This window comes from Rhamphochromis longiceps, linkage group LG15 (genome assembly GCF_057381845.1).
Source record: "Rhamphochromis longiceps isolate RC_006_pf linkage group LG15, R_longiceps_female_GT1.1, whole genome shotgun sequence".
NCBI lineage: Eukaryota > Metazoa > Chordata > Actinopteri > Cichliformes > Cichlidae > Rhamphochromis > Rhamphochromis longiceps.
Genome location: NC_140571.1, coordinates 29,296,028 through 29,313,456, shown reverse-complemented (window position 1 = coordinate 29,313,456; position 17,429 = coordinate 29,296,028). Strand labels below are relative to the sequence as shown.

At 42.3% G+C, this 17,429-nt stretch overlaps 1 protein-coding gene across 4 annotated transcripts in view; it reads right to left on the bottom strand.

Annotated features, from left to right (window-relative positions):
- Nucleotides 1–17,429, bottom strand: part of LOC146652899 (activator of 90 kDa heat shock protein ATPase homolog 1-like) — a 30,118-nt gene that overhangs the window by 11,919 nt on the left and 770 nt on the right. Inside the window, exons 2-7 of one of the 4 annotated variants that reach the window (XM_085381313.1) lie at nt 17,234–17,321; nt 16,570–16,760; nt 15,162–15,244; nt 14,955–15,072; nt 13,653–13,750; nt 13,428–13,565 (exon numbers count right to left, since the gene is read on the bottom strand). In XM_085381313.1, coding sequence (XP_085237439.1) covers nt 13,428–13,565; nt 13,653–13,750; nt 14,955–15,072; nt 15,162–15,244; nt 16,570–16,760; nt 17,234–17,313 — 708 coding nt within the window. In that variant the 5' untranslated portion in view covers nt 17,314–17,321. Of the gene's footprint in view, nt 1–10,014; nt 13,566–13,652; nt 13,751–14,954; nt 15,073–15,161; nt 15,245–16,569; nt 16,761–17,233; nt 17,387–17,429 lie in introns of those variants that run through there. The other 3 variants (XM_085381315.1, XM_085381314.1, XM_085381316.1) reach the window with 3 other exon arrangements.

Sequence of the window (17,429 nt, the reverse complement as noted above, 5' to 3'; positions counted from 1 at the left end):
TATGATCATTGCTTTAACAATGTAACAGATAGCTTTAAGATGGCCTTAAGATGTTTATGCATACTGTTATCATATTAACCTTGTATTCCAGATGCAGTTATAACTATTTTATACACATTGCATATCTGTGCTTCTTTTGAGTGGATGTTCGGTTCATTAATCAGAATCAGAATCAGAATCAGAATACTTTATTGATCCCTGGGGGAAATTATTTTTTGTTACAGTGCTCCATTTTAAACCAACATTAAGACAAGACAGACAATACGCTAACTAAGAATAGTACAATATATACATATATATACATACATACATACATACATACATAAGTCACTTATAAATAAATATTTGGAAAAGAAACATGTGTAGCTGTAGCAGCAAACAGTGTGTTAAGTGGATGCGTTGTACAGGGAGATGGCCACAGGCAGGAATGATTTCCTGTGTCGTTCAGTGGTGCTTTTCGGTAATCTCAGTCTCTCACTGAACGAGCTCCTGTGACTGACCAACATGTCATGGAGTGGGTGGGAGGTGTTATCCAACATTGTCTTTATCTTGGACAGCATCCGCCTCTCCGACACCACCTTGAGGGAGTCCAGCTCCATCCCCACAACATTGCTGGCCTTACGGATCAGTTTATTAAGTCTGTTGGCATCTGCGACCCTCAGCCTGCTCCCCCAGCATGCAACAGCATAGAGGATCGCACTGGCCACAACAGACTCATAGAAAATCCTCAGCATTTTCTGGCAGATGTTGAAGGACCTCAGTCGCCTCAAAAAATAGAGACGACTCTGGCCCTTCCTGTAAAGTGCTGTGGTGTTTTTAGCCCAGTCCAGTTTATTGTCAATGTGTACTCCAAGGTATTTATAGTCCTCCACAATGTCAACACTGACCCCCTGGATTGAAACAGGGGTCAAGTGTTTCCTGGTCTTCCTGAAGTCCACGATCAGTTCCTTGGTCTTTGCCACGTTGAGCTGCAGATGATTCTGCTCACACCACGTGACAAAGGAGTCGACCACAGCCCGGTACTCTGTCTCATCATCCCTGCTGATGCATCCAACCACCGCAGAGTCATCAGAAAACTTCTGAAGATGGCAGGTCTCTGTGCAGTGGCTGAAGTCTGTGGTGTAGAGGGTGAAGAGGAAGGGGGAGAGGACAGTCCCCTGTGGTGCCCCTGTGTTGCTAATCACCTTGTCAGACACACACTGTGGGAGACGTACATATTGTGGTCTTCCTGTCAGGTAATCAACAATCCAGGACACCAGAGAAGCATCCACCTGCATCGCTGCTAACTTATCACCCAGGAGGGTCGGCCTGATGGTGTTGAAAGCACTGGAAAAGTCAAAAAACATGACCCTCACAGTGCTCGCCGGCTGGTCCAGATGGGTGTAGACACGATTGAGCAGGTAGATGATGGCGTCCTCTGTTCCGAGACGAGGCTGATAAGCGAACTGAAGGGGATCCAGATGTGGTCTTACTATGGGTCGCAGCTGGTCCAGGATGAGCCTTTCCAGGGTCTTCATGATGTGGGAGGTCAGTGCCACGGGCCTGTAATCCTGGGGGCCACTGGGACGAGGCGTCTTTGGTACAGGGACGAGGCATGATGTCTTCCACATCACCGGGACCCTCTGCAGACTCAGACTCAGCATAAACAGTTTATGAAAGACTCCACACAGCTGGGGGGCACAGGTCTTGAGGACAAGGGGACTCACTCCGTCTGGTCCAGCAGACTTGCCTGAGTGAAGTCTCCTCATTTGCATCTCAACCTGGTATTGAGTGAAGGTGATGGGTGGGGGAGGGGTGTCAGGAATCTCACAGGAGGCAACATGTGAAGAGAGAGGCTGGCACAGTGGTGTGGCTCTGGATTCCAGGCTGACTGCAGGTGAGGTTGTGGGGGTGGGAGCAGACACTGTGGTGTCGAATCTATTGAAAAACAGATTCAACTCGTCGGCTCTATTCTCACCTCCCTCAGCTCCCCTGCTGTTGGTTGGCCTGAATCCAGTGATGGTCTTCATGCCCCTCCACACCTCTCTCATGCTGTTCTGCTGGAGTTTCCACTCCAGCTTCCTCCTGTAATTGTCCTTAGCCTCTCTGATCTTGTCCTTTAGTAACACCTGGATCTTCCTCACCTCCTCTTTGTTGCCCCCTCTGAAAGCCCTCTTCTTGTTGTTGAGAAGGGCTTTGATGTCCTTAGTCACCCACGGCTTGTTATTTGGGTAACAATGAACAGTCTGAGCTGGAACAATGGAGTCGGTGCAGAAAGTTATGTAGCCTGTGATACACTCAGTAAGCCCATTGATGTCCTCGGCGTGAGGCTCACAGAGTGTTTCCCAGTCGGTCACCTCGAAACAGCCCTGTAGTTCCGCTATTGCCTCCTCTGACCACCTCCTAACAGTCCTGGTGGTCACAGGTTCCCTCCTCACAATTGGCACATAGCGGGGGGTGAGGTGAATCAGGTTATGATCTGACCTACCAAGTGGGGGGAGGGAGGAGGAGCTGTATGCATCCTTGACGTTAGCATACAGTAAGTAAGGGTCTTAAGCTTCACTGGCGTGACTGTCCAGGTGATACATGCTGAGGGAAACTAGAATATAGAAGGAATTGCAATACATGCTTACAAAACACTTATATCAGGTCATTTTTATTATCGTTTATAAGTTCATATTCTTGTATTAAGCCTTTAGTAGAGGTTCTTGATTAAAACATTTATTTAGTAGATGACATATACATAGTTTCAGTTCAGTTATTACATATATGAGAGTGGCTTCTGTCTCTCTGTCTGGTGAGAGGTCAGGAGCTAGTCGACGAGGTGAAATAGGGTGCAATTGTGGTTAGCACACACACACACACACACACACACACACACACACACACACACACACACACACACACACACACACACACACACTTAAAGCTTCTACGTGTGTGTGTGTGTAAGTACTGAATATTATGTCACTTATTTATGTGCAAATGTTTAATAACGAAGAACATTAAAACATTACTGTTGGCCACGTGTCGGCAAAGTTATGTGACATTGGTGACGTTTGTACTAACTTGGTTTTAAAGCCTTTACTTTAAAATATACACCATTCAATAGCTGAGCTTAATCTTAAAGAGAATGATCAAGGCTCATGTAGAAACAAACATATTGTCCCATTGCTCAGAAGATATAACAATGGACAACTCTCTCTCCCATCTTTTTTTCATATAATCTGTTGAAGTTCCACTACTTTTTAATAGAGTTAAACCCTGATAAACCCTGATAGAGTTTAGAGATAATTGACTTACATCCCTTAAAATATATTTGTGAAACCAGATTAATTATATCATTAGGTTGTGTATTAATTTCTTTAGTCACTTTTGAGGAAAAATATTGCCGTAATTGTTTTTTGTAATATTTTAAAACTTTGAAGGCCGTTCTTATCCATTATTTTACAATATACATTAATCCCTTTATGTGACCAGTTTTTAAATTTTAAATCCATTTAGTGTTGAACTGTTTGAATCATGGTGGGATAAGGTGAATCTCATCATACGTTCAAGTACACCATGTGCTAGGTTACAGCTTATACAGTTTAAAGTAATAAACAGAGTCCATTTCTCAAAATCCCGTTTATCTAAAAAAATTTCCTTTAATTATAGACCAATGTGACACCTCCCCTTGCAATCTAAGCCATATGTTTTTCTTCTGTCCAAGTTTGAAAAGATTTTGGAGTGATTTCATTTCCGTACTTTCAGGGGGTTTTGGAATTCAGATCCGAGAAGACACTCTAATTGCCATATTTGGAGTTCCAAAGACCCCTCTTAATATATCTCCCCAGCAAACTGAGATCTTGGCTTTTTGTTCCCTTCTTGCTAGACGCTGTATTTTAATTCTTTGGAAATCTCCCACGCCTCCATCTGCATCGCAATGGCTTAATACTGTCCGGACATTCTTGAGGGTGGAGAAGATCGGACTCACAGTGAAAGGTAGTTCTGCAAAATTTCTCCACAAGTGAACACCCTTTGTGGAATATCTCAAATCTTTTCCTTAGTATTTAGCATAATGCAATTTACCCACCCTATACTAGATTGAAAAAAAAATTGAAATTCACTCTTTTTTTAAACATGGGATTTAAGCACCCCCCTCCCCTTCTATTTTTTGTATTTATTGTTTAATTTAATTTTTATTTAATTTTACTTTTTTTAAATTTATTTAATATTTTTTCTAATTTACTCACCTTTTTCATTTTTTTTTCTTTTTTCTCAGTTTTCTGTTCTTGTGTTGGTATAATGTTTTTTGTATTTTAATTTGTCTTTTGTTTAACAAGAAAAGGTAAAATGTTTGGGAAATAAATGTTTGAGAAAATATGTCATGTAACATGCATACAATGTATATAAGTTTGTATAATCTCTTGATAAACAGATAAAAAACTAAAAAAAATTTTTTTAAATCCATTTGGTATGGTTTAAACTCAGAGTCATAAGCCACCCACTTACTTAGGTTTAGTTCTTTTACTAACTCGAACCAAATAAGCAATGTAAAAGATGCCAAGGGGTTCAGTTCTTTCTGACAAGCTGTTGTCAGTTTCTGATCTCCTATCAAGGGTTGTATTGGAATGACCCCACACATATTCTCCATTTCTTTCCATCGGGCTTCACAAGTATCACCACACCATTGTATAACTATTTTTAGTTGAGCAACAAGGTAGTAATCTTGTAGACTACTAGTAATCTTGGAGACTTGGGAGAGAGAAGCCGCCATTATCTTTACGAATTAATAATGTGCTATATTTAATTATAGGTTTCCACCCCTCCAAATAAATTGATATATTTGTTTGTCCCAGTCATGGAACTGAGATTTGGGAATTTTCATAGGAAAAGACATAAACAGATACAGTAGTCTAGGCAGGACTGGCATTTTAATGACCTCCATTCTTGCACTAAAATCAAGAATAAGTGTTGAACATAGAATGAGGTCCTCTTTAATCTTTTGGTTCACAGGCTCAAAGGTTTTTTTTATACAAGTCATCTAAAGATTTAGTCAGCCATACTCCTAAATGTCTAATTGCTTTCTGAGACCAATCAACAGAATTTTTTCCTTTAATCTCACTCAACAGTCTTTAGTTAAAACTTAAAATGTGTGTTTTTGATGTTGAGTTTATAACCAGAATACGCCCCAAACATTGGTAGGAAGTCTAGAGGGTCTGGATGGACTGGTCTGGATTTGACAAGTACAAGAGGACATCATCAGCATATAATGCTATTTTGTGTTCTCTTGAATTAACTACAACTAGTGTTGCAGCGGATCACGGTTGATCCGTAATCCGAACCGATCCCACTCCACAGTTTGGCACCCATGTGATCCGAAGATTTGAAACAGAAGGAAAAAAAGTACAGTATGTGTATGGTGCACGTGGTGGGTCTGTCAAGCGATAGTTATGGCCAGTGCTAGCGGTCCAAGTGGAGGAGCAGAGGAGTTTAAGCAGCCCTTTGCTGCCCAATCTGACCGGGCTAAAGCTATTACAAAAGCTATTGGGGTGTTTAGCTGCAGACGGGAGGCCGTATTCTGTTGTGCAAAACAAGGGGTTTAAACTATGATGAACATGCTTGAGCCACACTATGATATCCCGTTCGCGTCCACTTTAGTGGCAAGATCGTTCCAAGCATGTATGAGCAGGAAAAGATTTAAGTTGTAGCTGAAATGTCCCAGGCATCTTCTGTTGCCCTAACTACTACAAATGGGTGGACCTCCAGGGCAACGGAAAGCTACGTGACCATGACAGCTCATTATATCACAGCAGAGTGAGATATAATGAGCGGTATGTATTATTGTAGGGCCTACCTTACAATATAAAGCGCCTTGAGGCGACTGTTGTTGTGATTTGGTGCTTTATAAATAAAATTGAATTGAATTGAATGGTAGATACAAAGCCCTGTACTGCCCTATATTGTACCATAATTTATTTATTTTTTATAACTGCGTGACTGTGTTAAAAACTGTGAATGTTTTTAACAGGCAAAAAATACTTCAATAAAAACAAGTAAATGTTAAATTTTTGTCTTTTTTCTCTTTTTGCTGATCCAAAACTTGATCCGATCCGTGACTTAAAACCGTGATCCTATCCGAACCGTGAGATTTTTGATCCGTTGGACCATGAATACTATTATTTTCTCTTATTGCTTGTGCTAAACGTTCAATGTAAAGAGCAAAAAGAGTCAGAAACAGGGGGCAACCTTGACCAGTAGATCTTTCCAACCTTATATGGTCTGTGACTCGTCCATTTATCTTGACTTACGCAGTAGCCACTGAATATAATGTCTTAATACTGTTAATGGAGTTTTCCGCAAAACTAAATCTTTCTGGGACCAAAACCAAATACATCCACCTAACACAATCAAAGGCCTTTTTGGGATCCACACTAATTAATATTCCTTTATGATTATTTTCTCTTATATCATTGATTATGTGAAGAGAGCGTCTTATGTTGTCTTGGGTTTGCCGGCCCCCAACCAACCCAGTTTGATCTTCATTAATCAAATCTGGGATAAATTAGTTCAGTCTATTAGATATGCATATATCTTATAATCTTTGATTAGAGCTGATATCGGCCTGTATGAGCTGCACAGCATTTTGTTCTTGGCGTCTTTAGGTATAATTGTTATGATTGCCTCAGACCATGATGGGGGAGTGGACATATTCTCTAATGTCCAGTTCAAAGACCTTAATAAAACTGGAAGCACCTACACCTCAAAAGCCTCACACCACTCAGCCGGGAGGCCATCTGTACCTGGTGTTGTGTTATTTTTTTAGTTTCTTTAAGGCCATTTCCAATTCTTTTTTCTGGATATGTTTGGATATGCATTCATTCTGACACTTTCCAATTGATGGCAAATCAAATGAGTTAAGAAACATTTTTATATTTTCTGTATTGGCAAATGGTCTGATTCTTATATAGCTTTTCTACTCTCCCAGAGTACTCAAAGCGCTGTATACAACATGCCTCATTCACCCATTCACACCCACTCATGCAAGCACTTCTAAACGCAAGTGCAAACTAATCTACATTCATACACAGTCACACTCTGATGAACACATTGGAGGGCAATTTGGGGTTAGTATCTTGCCCAAGGACACTTGACATGCAGACTGGGGAAGCCTAGGATCGAACCACCAACCAGTAGCTGATTTGCTCTACCACCTGAGCCACAGCAGGCTTGTGCAGGTTGAGTGTATAACATTTTGTAATAGGTTTGGAATGCAAAGTCAATTCCCCCCAGGTAAATTTGTAATTTCCCAGTTTGGGGATCAAGAGCTGAGCTGAGATTGCATCCTTTTCTTTTACGAATTTTCCTAGCAAGTCATTTTGTTGCCCTTGGCCCTGTTTGATTGTCTCAAAAATTTGTATTTTTTCTCTTCTTCTTCCTGATATACATCAAAAATTTGTTTCAAGGTCTGGTCAGATTGAGTCTTTTTGTGTCTACTTTCTAAGTCTTTTAGTGTGTTTTCAAGTCCATTTAGCTGATTCTCTTTAGCTTTCTTCATAGCTGCACTTAGTGATATGAATTTGCCCATAAATAACTGCCTTTAAGGTGTCCCATAATGCCCCATGGATTTATCTGTCCAATATCATTTATTTCTAGAAAATGGTTTATTTCGGCTTTTATCTATTTTATAATAGTCTTATTGTTAAATGGACCTGTCTGTCAAGAGACCTGACAAATCTCCATAAAGTTTTTCGGTCTGGTCTCTAGGTTAATTGTTAGGTAAATTGGTCAATGGTCTGACATATTCCTAGTGCCTATGTCATAACTTTTTACCCTATGTTTATCATTTTTAAAGCCAAAGAAAAGGTCTATTCTTGAATATACTCCATGGGGGATGCATTTCTCGCCAAATATCCCATAAACCCAAGTCATCCAGGCCCTTTCTTAGCAGTTTACTCTGTGAACTCTATTCTATTCTATCCTGTTATTATTAGATGTAACATCCTTATGCATGATTGTATTAAAGTCCCCTGCACATATTAATACACCCTGAGAGTCCAAGGAGATTAATTCAAGGATTGTTTTAAGAAATTTCAAATCATAATTTAGTGGTAAGTAGACTGAGTAAAGAGTTACCATTTTGCTTTGAATTAACACATATTTGCCTTCATTATCCTTTACTTGCTGGTAGGTTCAAAGTGTAGGGAGTTGTGTATCAATACTGCAAGTCAGGGCCGGCCCGTGGCATAGGCCGTATAGGCAAATGCTAAGGGCGCCGTCCATCAGGGGGCGCCACGCCAGTGCCACAAATGTTGAAAAAAAAAAAAAAAAAAAAGTTGGTACTATTATTTCTAAATACAAAAAATAATCCCACGTTAATTAAAATGCAAAGTAAAGCTTATTTAATAGAAATATTATTTGTTACAACATTACGCCCCCCCCCACCCCTCCCCGCACGGTGCGCCCCCTCCCTTCCCGTATCATGGTTCCTTTTGGACGTCACCACATCAAAAAGTCAACACAAGATGTCAAAACGGCCAAAACTGTCAGGTGCCCAGGGAAGAAAAAAGAGAAAAGAAGAGGAGGAGAAACGAGAAAAAGACAGAGGTAGGTAACGTTAGCCTACATGAAATTATTTGTCTGAATGTGATAGTAACCTAAATTTTTAGCATTAAGCTAATGTTACATGATTCGCTAATTGCTAATCAATAAATAGCTAGTTAACTGTTTTAACGTCAGTTAATATTGTGGAGGGGGCTAAATTGTTATGGAAAATAATAATGTAAGGTTAGGTAATTACAGTACTCCCACCTTTCCCACCATTCCTCATTTGTATTCATCTTTTAAGCAGGTGTTTTTTGTTTACATTGTTATTGCCTTCTGGTTAGCTAACGTTTACCCTGCAGGTAATAGTCACTTTTCCACCCCTGTATATATTATAGTTGTAAGCCTAGTTGTTAAAGTGCACATCATTAATGTTAATTAAGCAATATCACATGAGAGGGAATGCTGTTTTTTAATATGAGCACTGCTGTGATTCGGTCAAAGATAATCATAACATAACATTCTCATATGATATTATACTGTTACTTTGCATTCTGCTATTCAGCATTTCACTGTAATGATGACAATAAATTGAATCAAGCGGTGTTATTGTATTTCATATATTCATTTTTTTATTTTTTGTATTCATTTATTTATTCATATATTTTTTTATCTTGTTAATTATTCTGATTGTGAATTTGCTTTCTTTAAGTAAAAAAAAAAAGGTCAAAGACAAAGCTATTCGGTTTCTTGTGAGTACATACACTACACTGCCGATGTAGGGGGGCGCCACCTAAAATCTTGCCTAGGGCACCAGATTGGTTAGGGCCGGGCCTGCTGCAAGTCCTCTTTTATTACCTGTTTTAAAAGAGCTGTAAAATGTATTTGTAAATCCAAATTTCTTTAATTTCTCATGCTCTGCTTGAGATAAATTAGTTTCTTGGAGAAATATAATCAGTATTTGTTCCAGCTTTATCTTAGACATGACTCTATTCCTCTTAACAGAGTTGTTAAGTCCATTTATATTCCATGAAGCTGCTCTAAAGTCACAGTTACTCATACCAGTATTCCCAACCACTTATGTCGACGCTCTGAACATAGTAAGAACTATAAGAACAAAATAACCACAGAAACTGAACATATGTTACCCTAAATTCCACTCCTAGGGCTTTACATTGCCCTGTCAATCTGTAGTGTCTATTCTCACAATATTGGAGAAAAAAATCCTACCATATGTAGGAGCTCCATCGCTGCATCCAGCAGCATTCTCTCTGTTTGTTTTAAGCATCTCTCGCAGTCCTGATCAACATAATCTGTTTTCTATGACACAGGTAAAACACAAAAAACTGGTATAAAGCAAAAAAGTAAATGCGTTACGGGAGCGTCCAACATGTAGTAGAGGAATTTCTTTATAAGATGTAACAAATTGGTACAAACCATACGGAGTGGAGAAGCCCATTTTTTCCTTAGACTCCACAGCAATGTTCCCTCTAATTTTTCTTGTGTCTGAGCAAACACACAAACTTCCTTACTGTGAGCAACATCAGTCATGTGCACTGTGGTCATGCCAGCATCACATCCATCCAAGTTACATGGTTTATTAAAATAATCAAATTACAGCATTTACATTGATGTTAGAGTACTTTTAATTAAGTTCTTGAATTGAATGAACAATAATAGTATTCAGGAAAAAAAACAAACATTGCATATATTTTTTATCATAACTCTGGTTTTACGTGGCCTATCAACACAATTTAAAAACTGGTATAAAGTCCACACGTTTTCCGTCAAGTGTTCTGTCTGTCCTGCTCACATCTCCAATGGTTGTACATGTCATTAACATGGCTTCACTCCACATCAGCCATGCCGCTTTACTAGCTAAAACACTGGTGTCAGCACATAAGGACGCTGTCAACGTAGCCTGTCAACGACGTTGATTAGCTGCGTATATACGAATGTGAATCGCATCATTGGCTGGAGCAGCCAGTCACCCGTCACTTACTGACTCACACTGCAAAACAGAATGAATTGTTAAAGTATTTATTTTAATTTCAATTCAGGTTAGATTTTTTTTTTTTTTTTTTTTGTGCGCAATGCAGATTTTCTGTGAGCAGAGACCGTGCCAGCAGTGTGCGATTGCACACGCGTGCAGCTTAGAGGGAAGATTGCTCTGCAGACAAGGGAATCTGCCAGTAGCCCTTGTTTAAATCCAGCATCGTGAAAAAACAAGCAGTGCTCAACCAGTCCAGGAGATCGTCGACCTGGGGCATTGGGTACACATCGAACGTGACACCTCATTCACCTTGCGGTAGTCCACACAGAACCGTATAGACCCATCTTTCTTCACCACAAGAACTATGGGCATATATCTTATATATCATATAACTATGGGGCTACTTTTTAGCCTCAGCATATTGTTCAATTCTGCAATTCAGCAATTTGTCTTTTATGCTCCAGGAGCCTGTAGGGCCATGAACCCACTGTCACGCCAGGGTGTGTCTCAATATGGTGCTCTATGAGAGACGTTCGGCCGGGCAGGGGGAGAACACATCAGCAAAGCGCTGTTGCAGTGCAGCAACATCTGCTCTCTGGGCCTGTGTGAGTGGTCATCACAATGGAGGGAGGCGGGGATGGTGGAATTTGGCACCTCCGGCCCACACTCATCTCTCTCCTTAACCAGGCTCAACAGAGCAGTGGTTTCAGCCTCCCTCCATGCTTTAAGGAGGTTGAGGTGGTAAATTTGCGTCGCTCCTCTCCTGTCTGACTGGTCAACCTGATAGTCAACGTCCCCCACTCGCTGTGTGACCACAAAGGGCCCTCGTCACTTGGCGAGCTGGAGAATGGTAGTAATACAAGCACTTTGTCTCCTGGTGAAAATTGCCTGAGCCTAGCCCCTCTGTTGTACAAGCTTTGCTGATGTTGCTGGGCCTGGAGTAAATTCTCCCGTGATAACCACCCCAACCTGTGCAGCTTTGCTCTCAGGCCCAGCACGTATTGAATTTTATTCTTTGTGGGGCTCGACCCTTCCTCCCAGTTGTCTTGAATCAAGTCGAGCACCCCTTGCGGCTACCTGCCATACAGTAACTCAAAGGGAGAAAATCCCATGGAGGCCTGGGGTCTAGCCACCGATCCCAATTTCGTTCATCCTCGTGAATAAACTTAAGAATCATGGACTTTAAAGTCTTTTTCAGCCGCTCCACCAGCCCATCAGTCTGAGGGTATTAGACACTGGTCCGAATAGATTTAATGTCCAGTAATTTGTATAGCTCCCTCAGAGTGCGAGACATGAACGACGTGGTCTGGTCAGTCAGCATTTCTTTCGGAATACCGACTCGCAAGACAATGCCTGGGCCACACTCTTGAAATGGTGTGCAGCAGTACTGCTTACGGGTATCACGTTGCATAAACCACCAGCACCAACACAAAGCGATAGCCGCGTGCACTCCGGTGGAATGGCCCGAAGATATCCATACCAATGCGCTCAAACGGCATCTCCATCAGCGGTAATGGGCGCATTCCTTTGGAATGGCTGGGTGGTTAACCAGCTGGCATTCTGGGCACCACCAGCGGCGCACATCGGCCCAAATACCCGGCCAATAGAATTAGGCCATTATGCGCTCCAGAGTTTTCTTGCATCCTAAATGCCCTGCCATGGGGTTTGAATAAGCCGCCTGGAAAATGTTTCCCGGCGGCTTTGTGGCACCAACAACTGGGTGCAGATCTCATTCGTGCGAGTGTCAAGACTCACTCGATAAAGCCGATCGTTCCGTAACTGGAAATGGGTGTAAGTCCGCGAGGCTTCAGGGTGCACCAGCAGACCATCAATATCTATCACCTGGTCATAGGCTGAGCGTAGGGTGTCATCCCGAGACTGCTCTAGGGAAAAATCTTCTGTGGGGTGCATAACCGGAGGCAGTGGGGCCTCTGTAGAGGTTCCCGCCACCTCCTCCCCCCCAGAGTCAGTATCAGTCGACCCAGTGTCACTGCTAAGTGCCGGGCAAACATTACACAAATTTACTGGTTGCGATTTCACCCAGTTTATTACCCCAGTAAGCTGTGGAACTGTGCCCAAAATGGGATGCGACATGCCTCTCTCCGTCCTGCTGATCTCGCCTCCCCTCCCCTGAGCTGCAGACAACAGCAGCTGACGCTCTGAGGGCCCCCCCCCCCCCCCTGCCCGCAGTACCGGCGGCGGTCCTGCCGGCAGGTTGGTCCTCCGCCAGTGTTGGCCCCGGACGCAGCCAGCTCGCTGCCGTGTCCTCCAGCTGTCGAGCCCAAGTGAACGGCTGCTCCCCCGCTGACATCTGACTAGCCCGAAATCGCCTCCGGTAGTCCTCCGGGGTGAACCCGAGCCAATCCAATACTGCCCTGCAAACATCCTCAAAGACACCCCGGGACGCCGGGGGCAGGCTGGGCCGCCATCTGTGCCTCCCCTGACAGCAGCGGCAGAAGCCTGGAAGCCCACTCCTCCTCAGGCCACTGGCAGGCAAGTGCTGTGGCCTGGAATGTCTGCATAAAGATTAGCGGGTCCAAGATGACATGGTTGAAGTTCCCCAAGATTGCAATGAAGGCACTCAGGTGCTAAGTCTGTAACTGGGCTATGGCAGAGTGGATAGTGTCAGCCTAATTTCAGGTAATGCCGGGGCCCAGTTCTGATCACCTGGTTAATTGTATTTCTGTTTTCATTGTCTGGTTTCAGTCAGTTTCAGGCCTAGGATTCATACTGAACTCGTAAAAGTCTGACACCAATTTTTAGCCTAGATTTGACCTGATTTTAATCAAACAAAGTTTTTCTTGCTGGCTGGTCATGACTCATTTAGATAAATTGAACAGGGTCTTTCATAGGGCGTCATTTATAACGTGTTCTTGTCTTTCTTGGTCTGTTCTGATTTCGTCTGGTCCTTCCTAGTCTGTTCGAGTACCTCTTGGCTGATGAATGTCCTGTAGAGTTCATGAGCGTTGGTCTGGAATGTTTCTTTCAGATCGAAACTGCAGGTTTGGTTACGATCACCTGTGGGACAGGGGGCGGTACTGGAGGAGCACTTGGGGGCGGGGCTAATCTGCAGGACAACACAGAAAAATCAAAGGTCAGCACTTCAACAGTGAGGCTGAACAGGAGCTAAGTCAGGACAGGAGGAGCATCCTACTTGGGTTTTATTGGTCTTAACCTCATTCTTCTTGGTCGACACAGATGAATGCTGCTTCAGTGCGTTGGTGGTGGGAAGAATCATTCCCTGACCAAACTCTGTGGGATCAGAGGTCACAGTTACCCCATGGGTCATCTCCCTGGCTGATCTTTACAGGTGTAAATTTCATAATGAAGCGTTTTAGGGACTGTCTCAGAGTAATGGCTTGCTGAGGGCTGAAACAACAAACGTTCCAACCACCAGGAGAAGCTCAAAACAGAGTACTAAAGCTCCACTTAGATTTAACGTGTTTTGCTCACATGCATTTGTAGTGGATGTGTCACAATCCTGGGTCTTTTTACCCAGCGTTTTGAGTTTTTGTTAATTTGGATGTTTATGGTTTATGTTTAAGTTCATTGGGTTTTCTAAGGTAATTTGTTTATTAGTTTCCCCTTAAGTTTTCAACCCCTGTATTAAGTATCCCTTGTCCTTTATGTGTTTCATGTCTTCATGTCTTTTGTTGTGACAACATGAACTTGACACATCTGCGTTTCATTATCTTTCCCATTTTATTTTGAAGAGGTTCTGTGTTCCTGTGTTCTATGTGTTTAGCTTTACGTTTCCCCTGTGATGTCGTTATCCTCACTTGTTTCCCCATGTGTTTCCACTTCCCTCATTATCCTCCTGTGTGTACTTAGTCTGTGTGTTTTCAGTCATTTCTTGTCAGGTCGTCTGCTGTTTTCACGTCATGCATCCAGGTTTTTTTTCCATGTCTCCATGCCAGGTTTCATGTTGAAGGTTTTTTCATGCTTTAATCTTAATTCACCCAGTTTAGTTTATTGTTTAGTTTCACCTTTGTCTTTTGTTTTGTACTTCTTTGCCAGCCTTAATAAACGGCTCGGTTTTGTTATTCCATGTCACGTTTCACATTCTGTTTTGGTCTGCATTTGAGTTATTTTTCGCAATACATACAGTCTGCCTCAGCCAGACTCTGACAGGATTGCTGGGTGCTAGAGTTAATTGTAGACTCTGGTTGTCTCAGTAACTCACCCCCTCATATCAGCAGTATTCTTAACACTTTAGTATTCACTTCCAACTATTATCTCAAGCCTGGACCCACCCACCTCTCACTGCTGAATTTCACAGAACTTTAATGGTTTCAAGTTTCCACATTACTTCTAGCTTTTTCCTGTTTAGACCCACCCCTAAAAGGCTTTGATAGTTACTGACCGATCTACTTAAGAGACACAGAGGAGACACCCACGAACAGTTCTAAAAACTCCTTATGGTCAGAAACTGCCTGATGTCTTCTAGGTAACACACCTGATTTGAGCCGCTGGACATACTCGCCCAGAACCCTGCGAACCTCCTGGATGCCGGAGGTCTTCATGAGGTCCAGGAGAGGTGTGTTGGGCTGGTCTTTACAGAGAGCCACGCAGATCTGGATAGCAACATAATTATCAATACACTCATCTGTGCAGTCATCACTGGGTTGCAGGGTATGTGATCAGAATCAGAAGTCAAACTCACATCCAGGTCATCCTCGTCATTCTCGTCAGACAGGTTGGACACATCAATAGTTCCTCTGAACTTCACTCCCCTGCAGGACATCCCTGCACACAGAAAACAGTTGGCACTACAGAAAAAGAGCAACCCTATGTTAAAATCCCCGCTGTACACGTGGCTAGAGATTCTGGCAGTCATAGTCAAATGTATTCCAAGGGCCAGAGCGGGTGACACTGAGTCAAAATGAAACCTTTCATTCAGGATAAGAGTAGATTTAGTAGTTATAATTAATATCATCAGCAAAGACTCCTGGTTTACAATAATGGCTTACACAGCAGTGGGGAAGAACTCTTCAGTATTATATTTTTTCAATACCATGTGCCAACACAATGCAGAGCCACTGCTTGAACTCTACTCCCATAGAGATTGATTATCTTGTTTAAAATGTTACCTGATTCTGAAAAAGAAAGACTGAAATCAAAAGCACTTGACTCCCTGGTATAAATGAATAATGTGCATTTTCAACCAGATAACCTGTGAGCTAAAGAGGAAATGGTGTCTTGCTGATTTAGAAGATCTTCATTTAGCAGGAAAAATAATTTGTTGCTCAATAAAAGTAAAGCATGAACACCTGACTATTCAACACTCACAATGAAGATTCTTTACAGTTTTTCCCCAGTGACCACTGAAGTTAGGGTTAACGCTGATAATATTTCAAAATAACTGCTCAAACATGCTCCGAGAGTTATCATCATGATAGCTGCCATGTTGTGCGACGTGCTTCTAGAAGAACTTTGGCTAAAGGGTTTAGTGCATGGGTCTCAAACCTAAATGAGCTATGGGCCACTGCTGGCCCTGTCATCTTATTGGAGGGCCACTTCAGTGTTCAAGTAATACAAATCAAACAAATAAGAAAACACACACAAATATTTTCTAAAATGTAGTGTTGTATTTTTAAATTTCAAATATTGTATAACAAGACAAAACGTTTTTTTTCTCACTCTTAACTGAAGCCCTTCATTGAACCACCAAATAAACACATCAGTACTCTCTACCTGGCCAGACACATGGCAGCACTTCTACTATCATTTTGTTCATATTTAACAAATATGCAGACATAAGTGTACACATTAGTTTTTGACTCTCTCACTGAACTAACAGAGCCAATCCCTCAGCATATTTGTACTCTCTGCTCATATTGCCTTCATATTAAATCATTTTTGGCTTCTTAAATAACTCATTTTAACAAAAAAAAAAAGTCACTTCAAGGATCAAACTGTCAATATACGGGGCAGCAAGTAGCCCCTGGGTTGTGAGTTTGAGACCCCATATCTACAGCATCTACGTGAAGGTTAAAGTCAGTCACATGAACCAAATTGAGATGGTCTCCCATGATGAATGGATGGACGACATCATCAGTGAGATCACTGACCCAGCCAGCTGAGTCTCAGCTGCCACTCGTAGAAGTAGAAGAGCTTCCCTTTGCGGTTATTGATGGAAGCTTCTCCCTCCAGCTTAGTGACTTCGGTCAGATGGCAGACACCCTCAGGTCCCTCCACCTGCACACCGAGCAGCAACTGATGGAGGCACTCCGAGGACCAGGAGGACACATCTCGCTCTGTCCTGACCAGGGGAGAGAGGAGGGTCAGCGGGTACCAAATCACGCCCACCTCTGACATCACAGAGTTCAAAAATACCTCCAAACATGTGCTGAACCAGCTGCGGCTCACATAACACACACTGAGAGTCTAAAATAGCTCATCCTACAGTATCACATACACACTGAGATCATTCTGGAAATGTCCTCTTCTTACTCAGTCATGACATTCAGGCTGTTACCATGGAAATGAGGCCAGTGCCCTCAGTTACCTGCAGGAAGCCCCAAAGATTACTCAAAAATTAACTTCTTGCGCGTTTTCTATCACTGAGCTGAAGCAACTTCTATAGCAACAGCATTACCTGAATTCTACCTTCATCAGTCTGTCTGTCTGCCACATGGACCAGTTTATATTTATTACAATAAATAAGTAGTAGTAATAATAATAGTAGTATAATGAGTACTGCAGTGATGGTAGCATTGATGAAGATGAACAGACCAGTGCCAGTTGTTGACGTTGGTGGCGTCAGCTCTCTCCTCTACTATCCATCGAGGATCTCCTTCACCCCACTTAGCCATCACGATCGCTGATCAATACAGGGCCAATGAGACACTGCTGCTCACACTGGTAAAACCCTAAGCCTGACACCAGCTGAAAAATGAAACGCCCACTTCCTCTTAGCACTGTCAAAGTA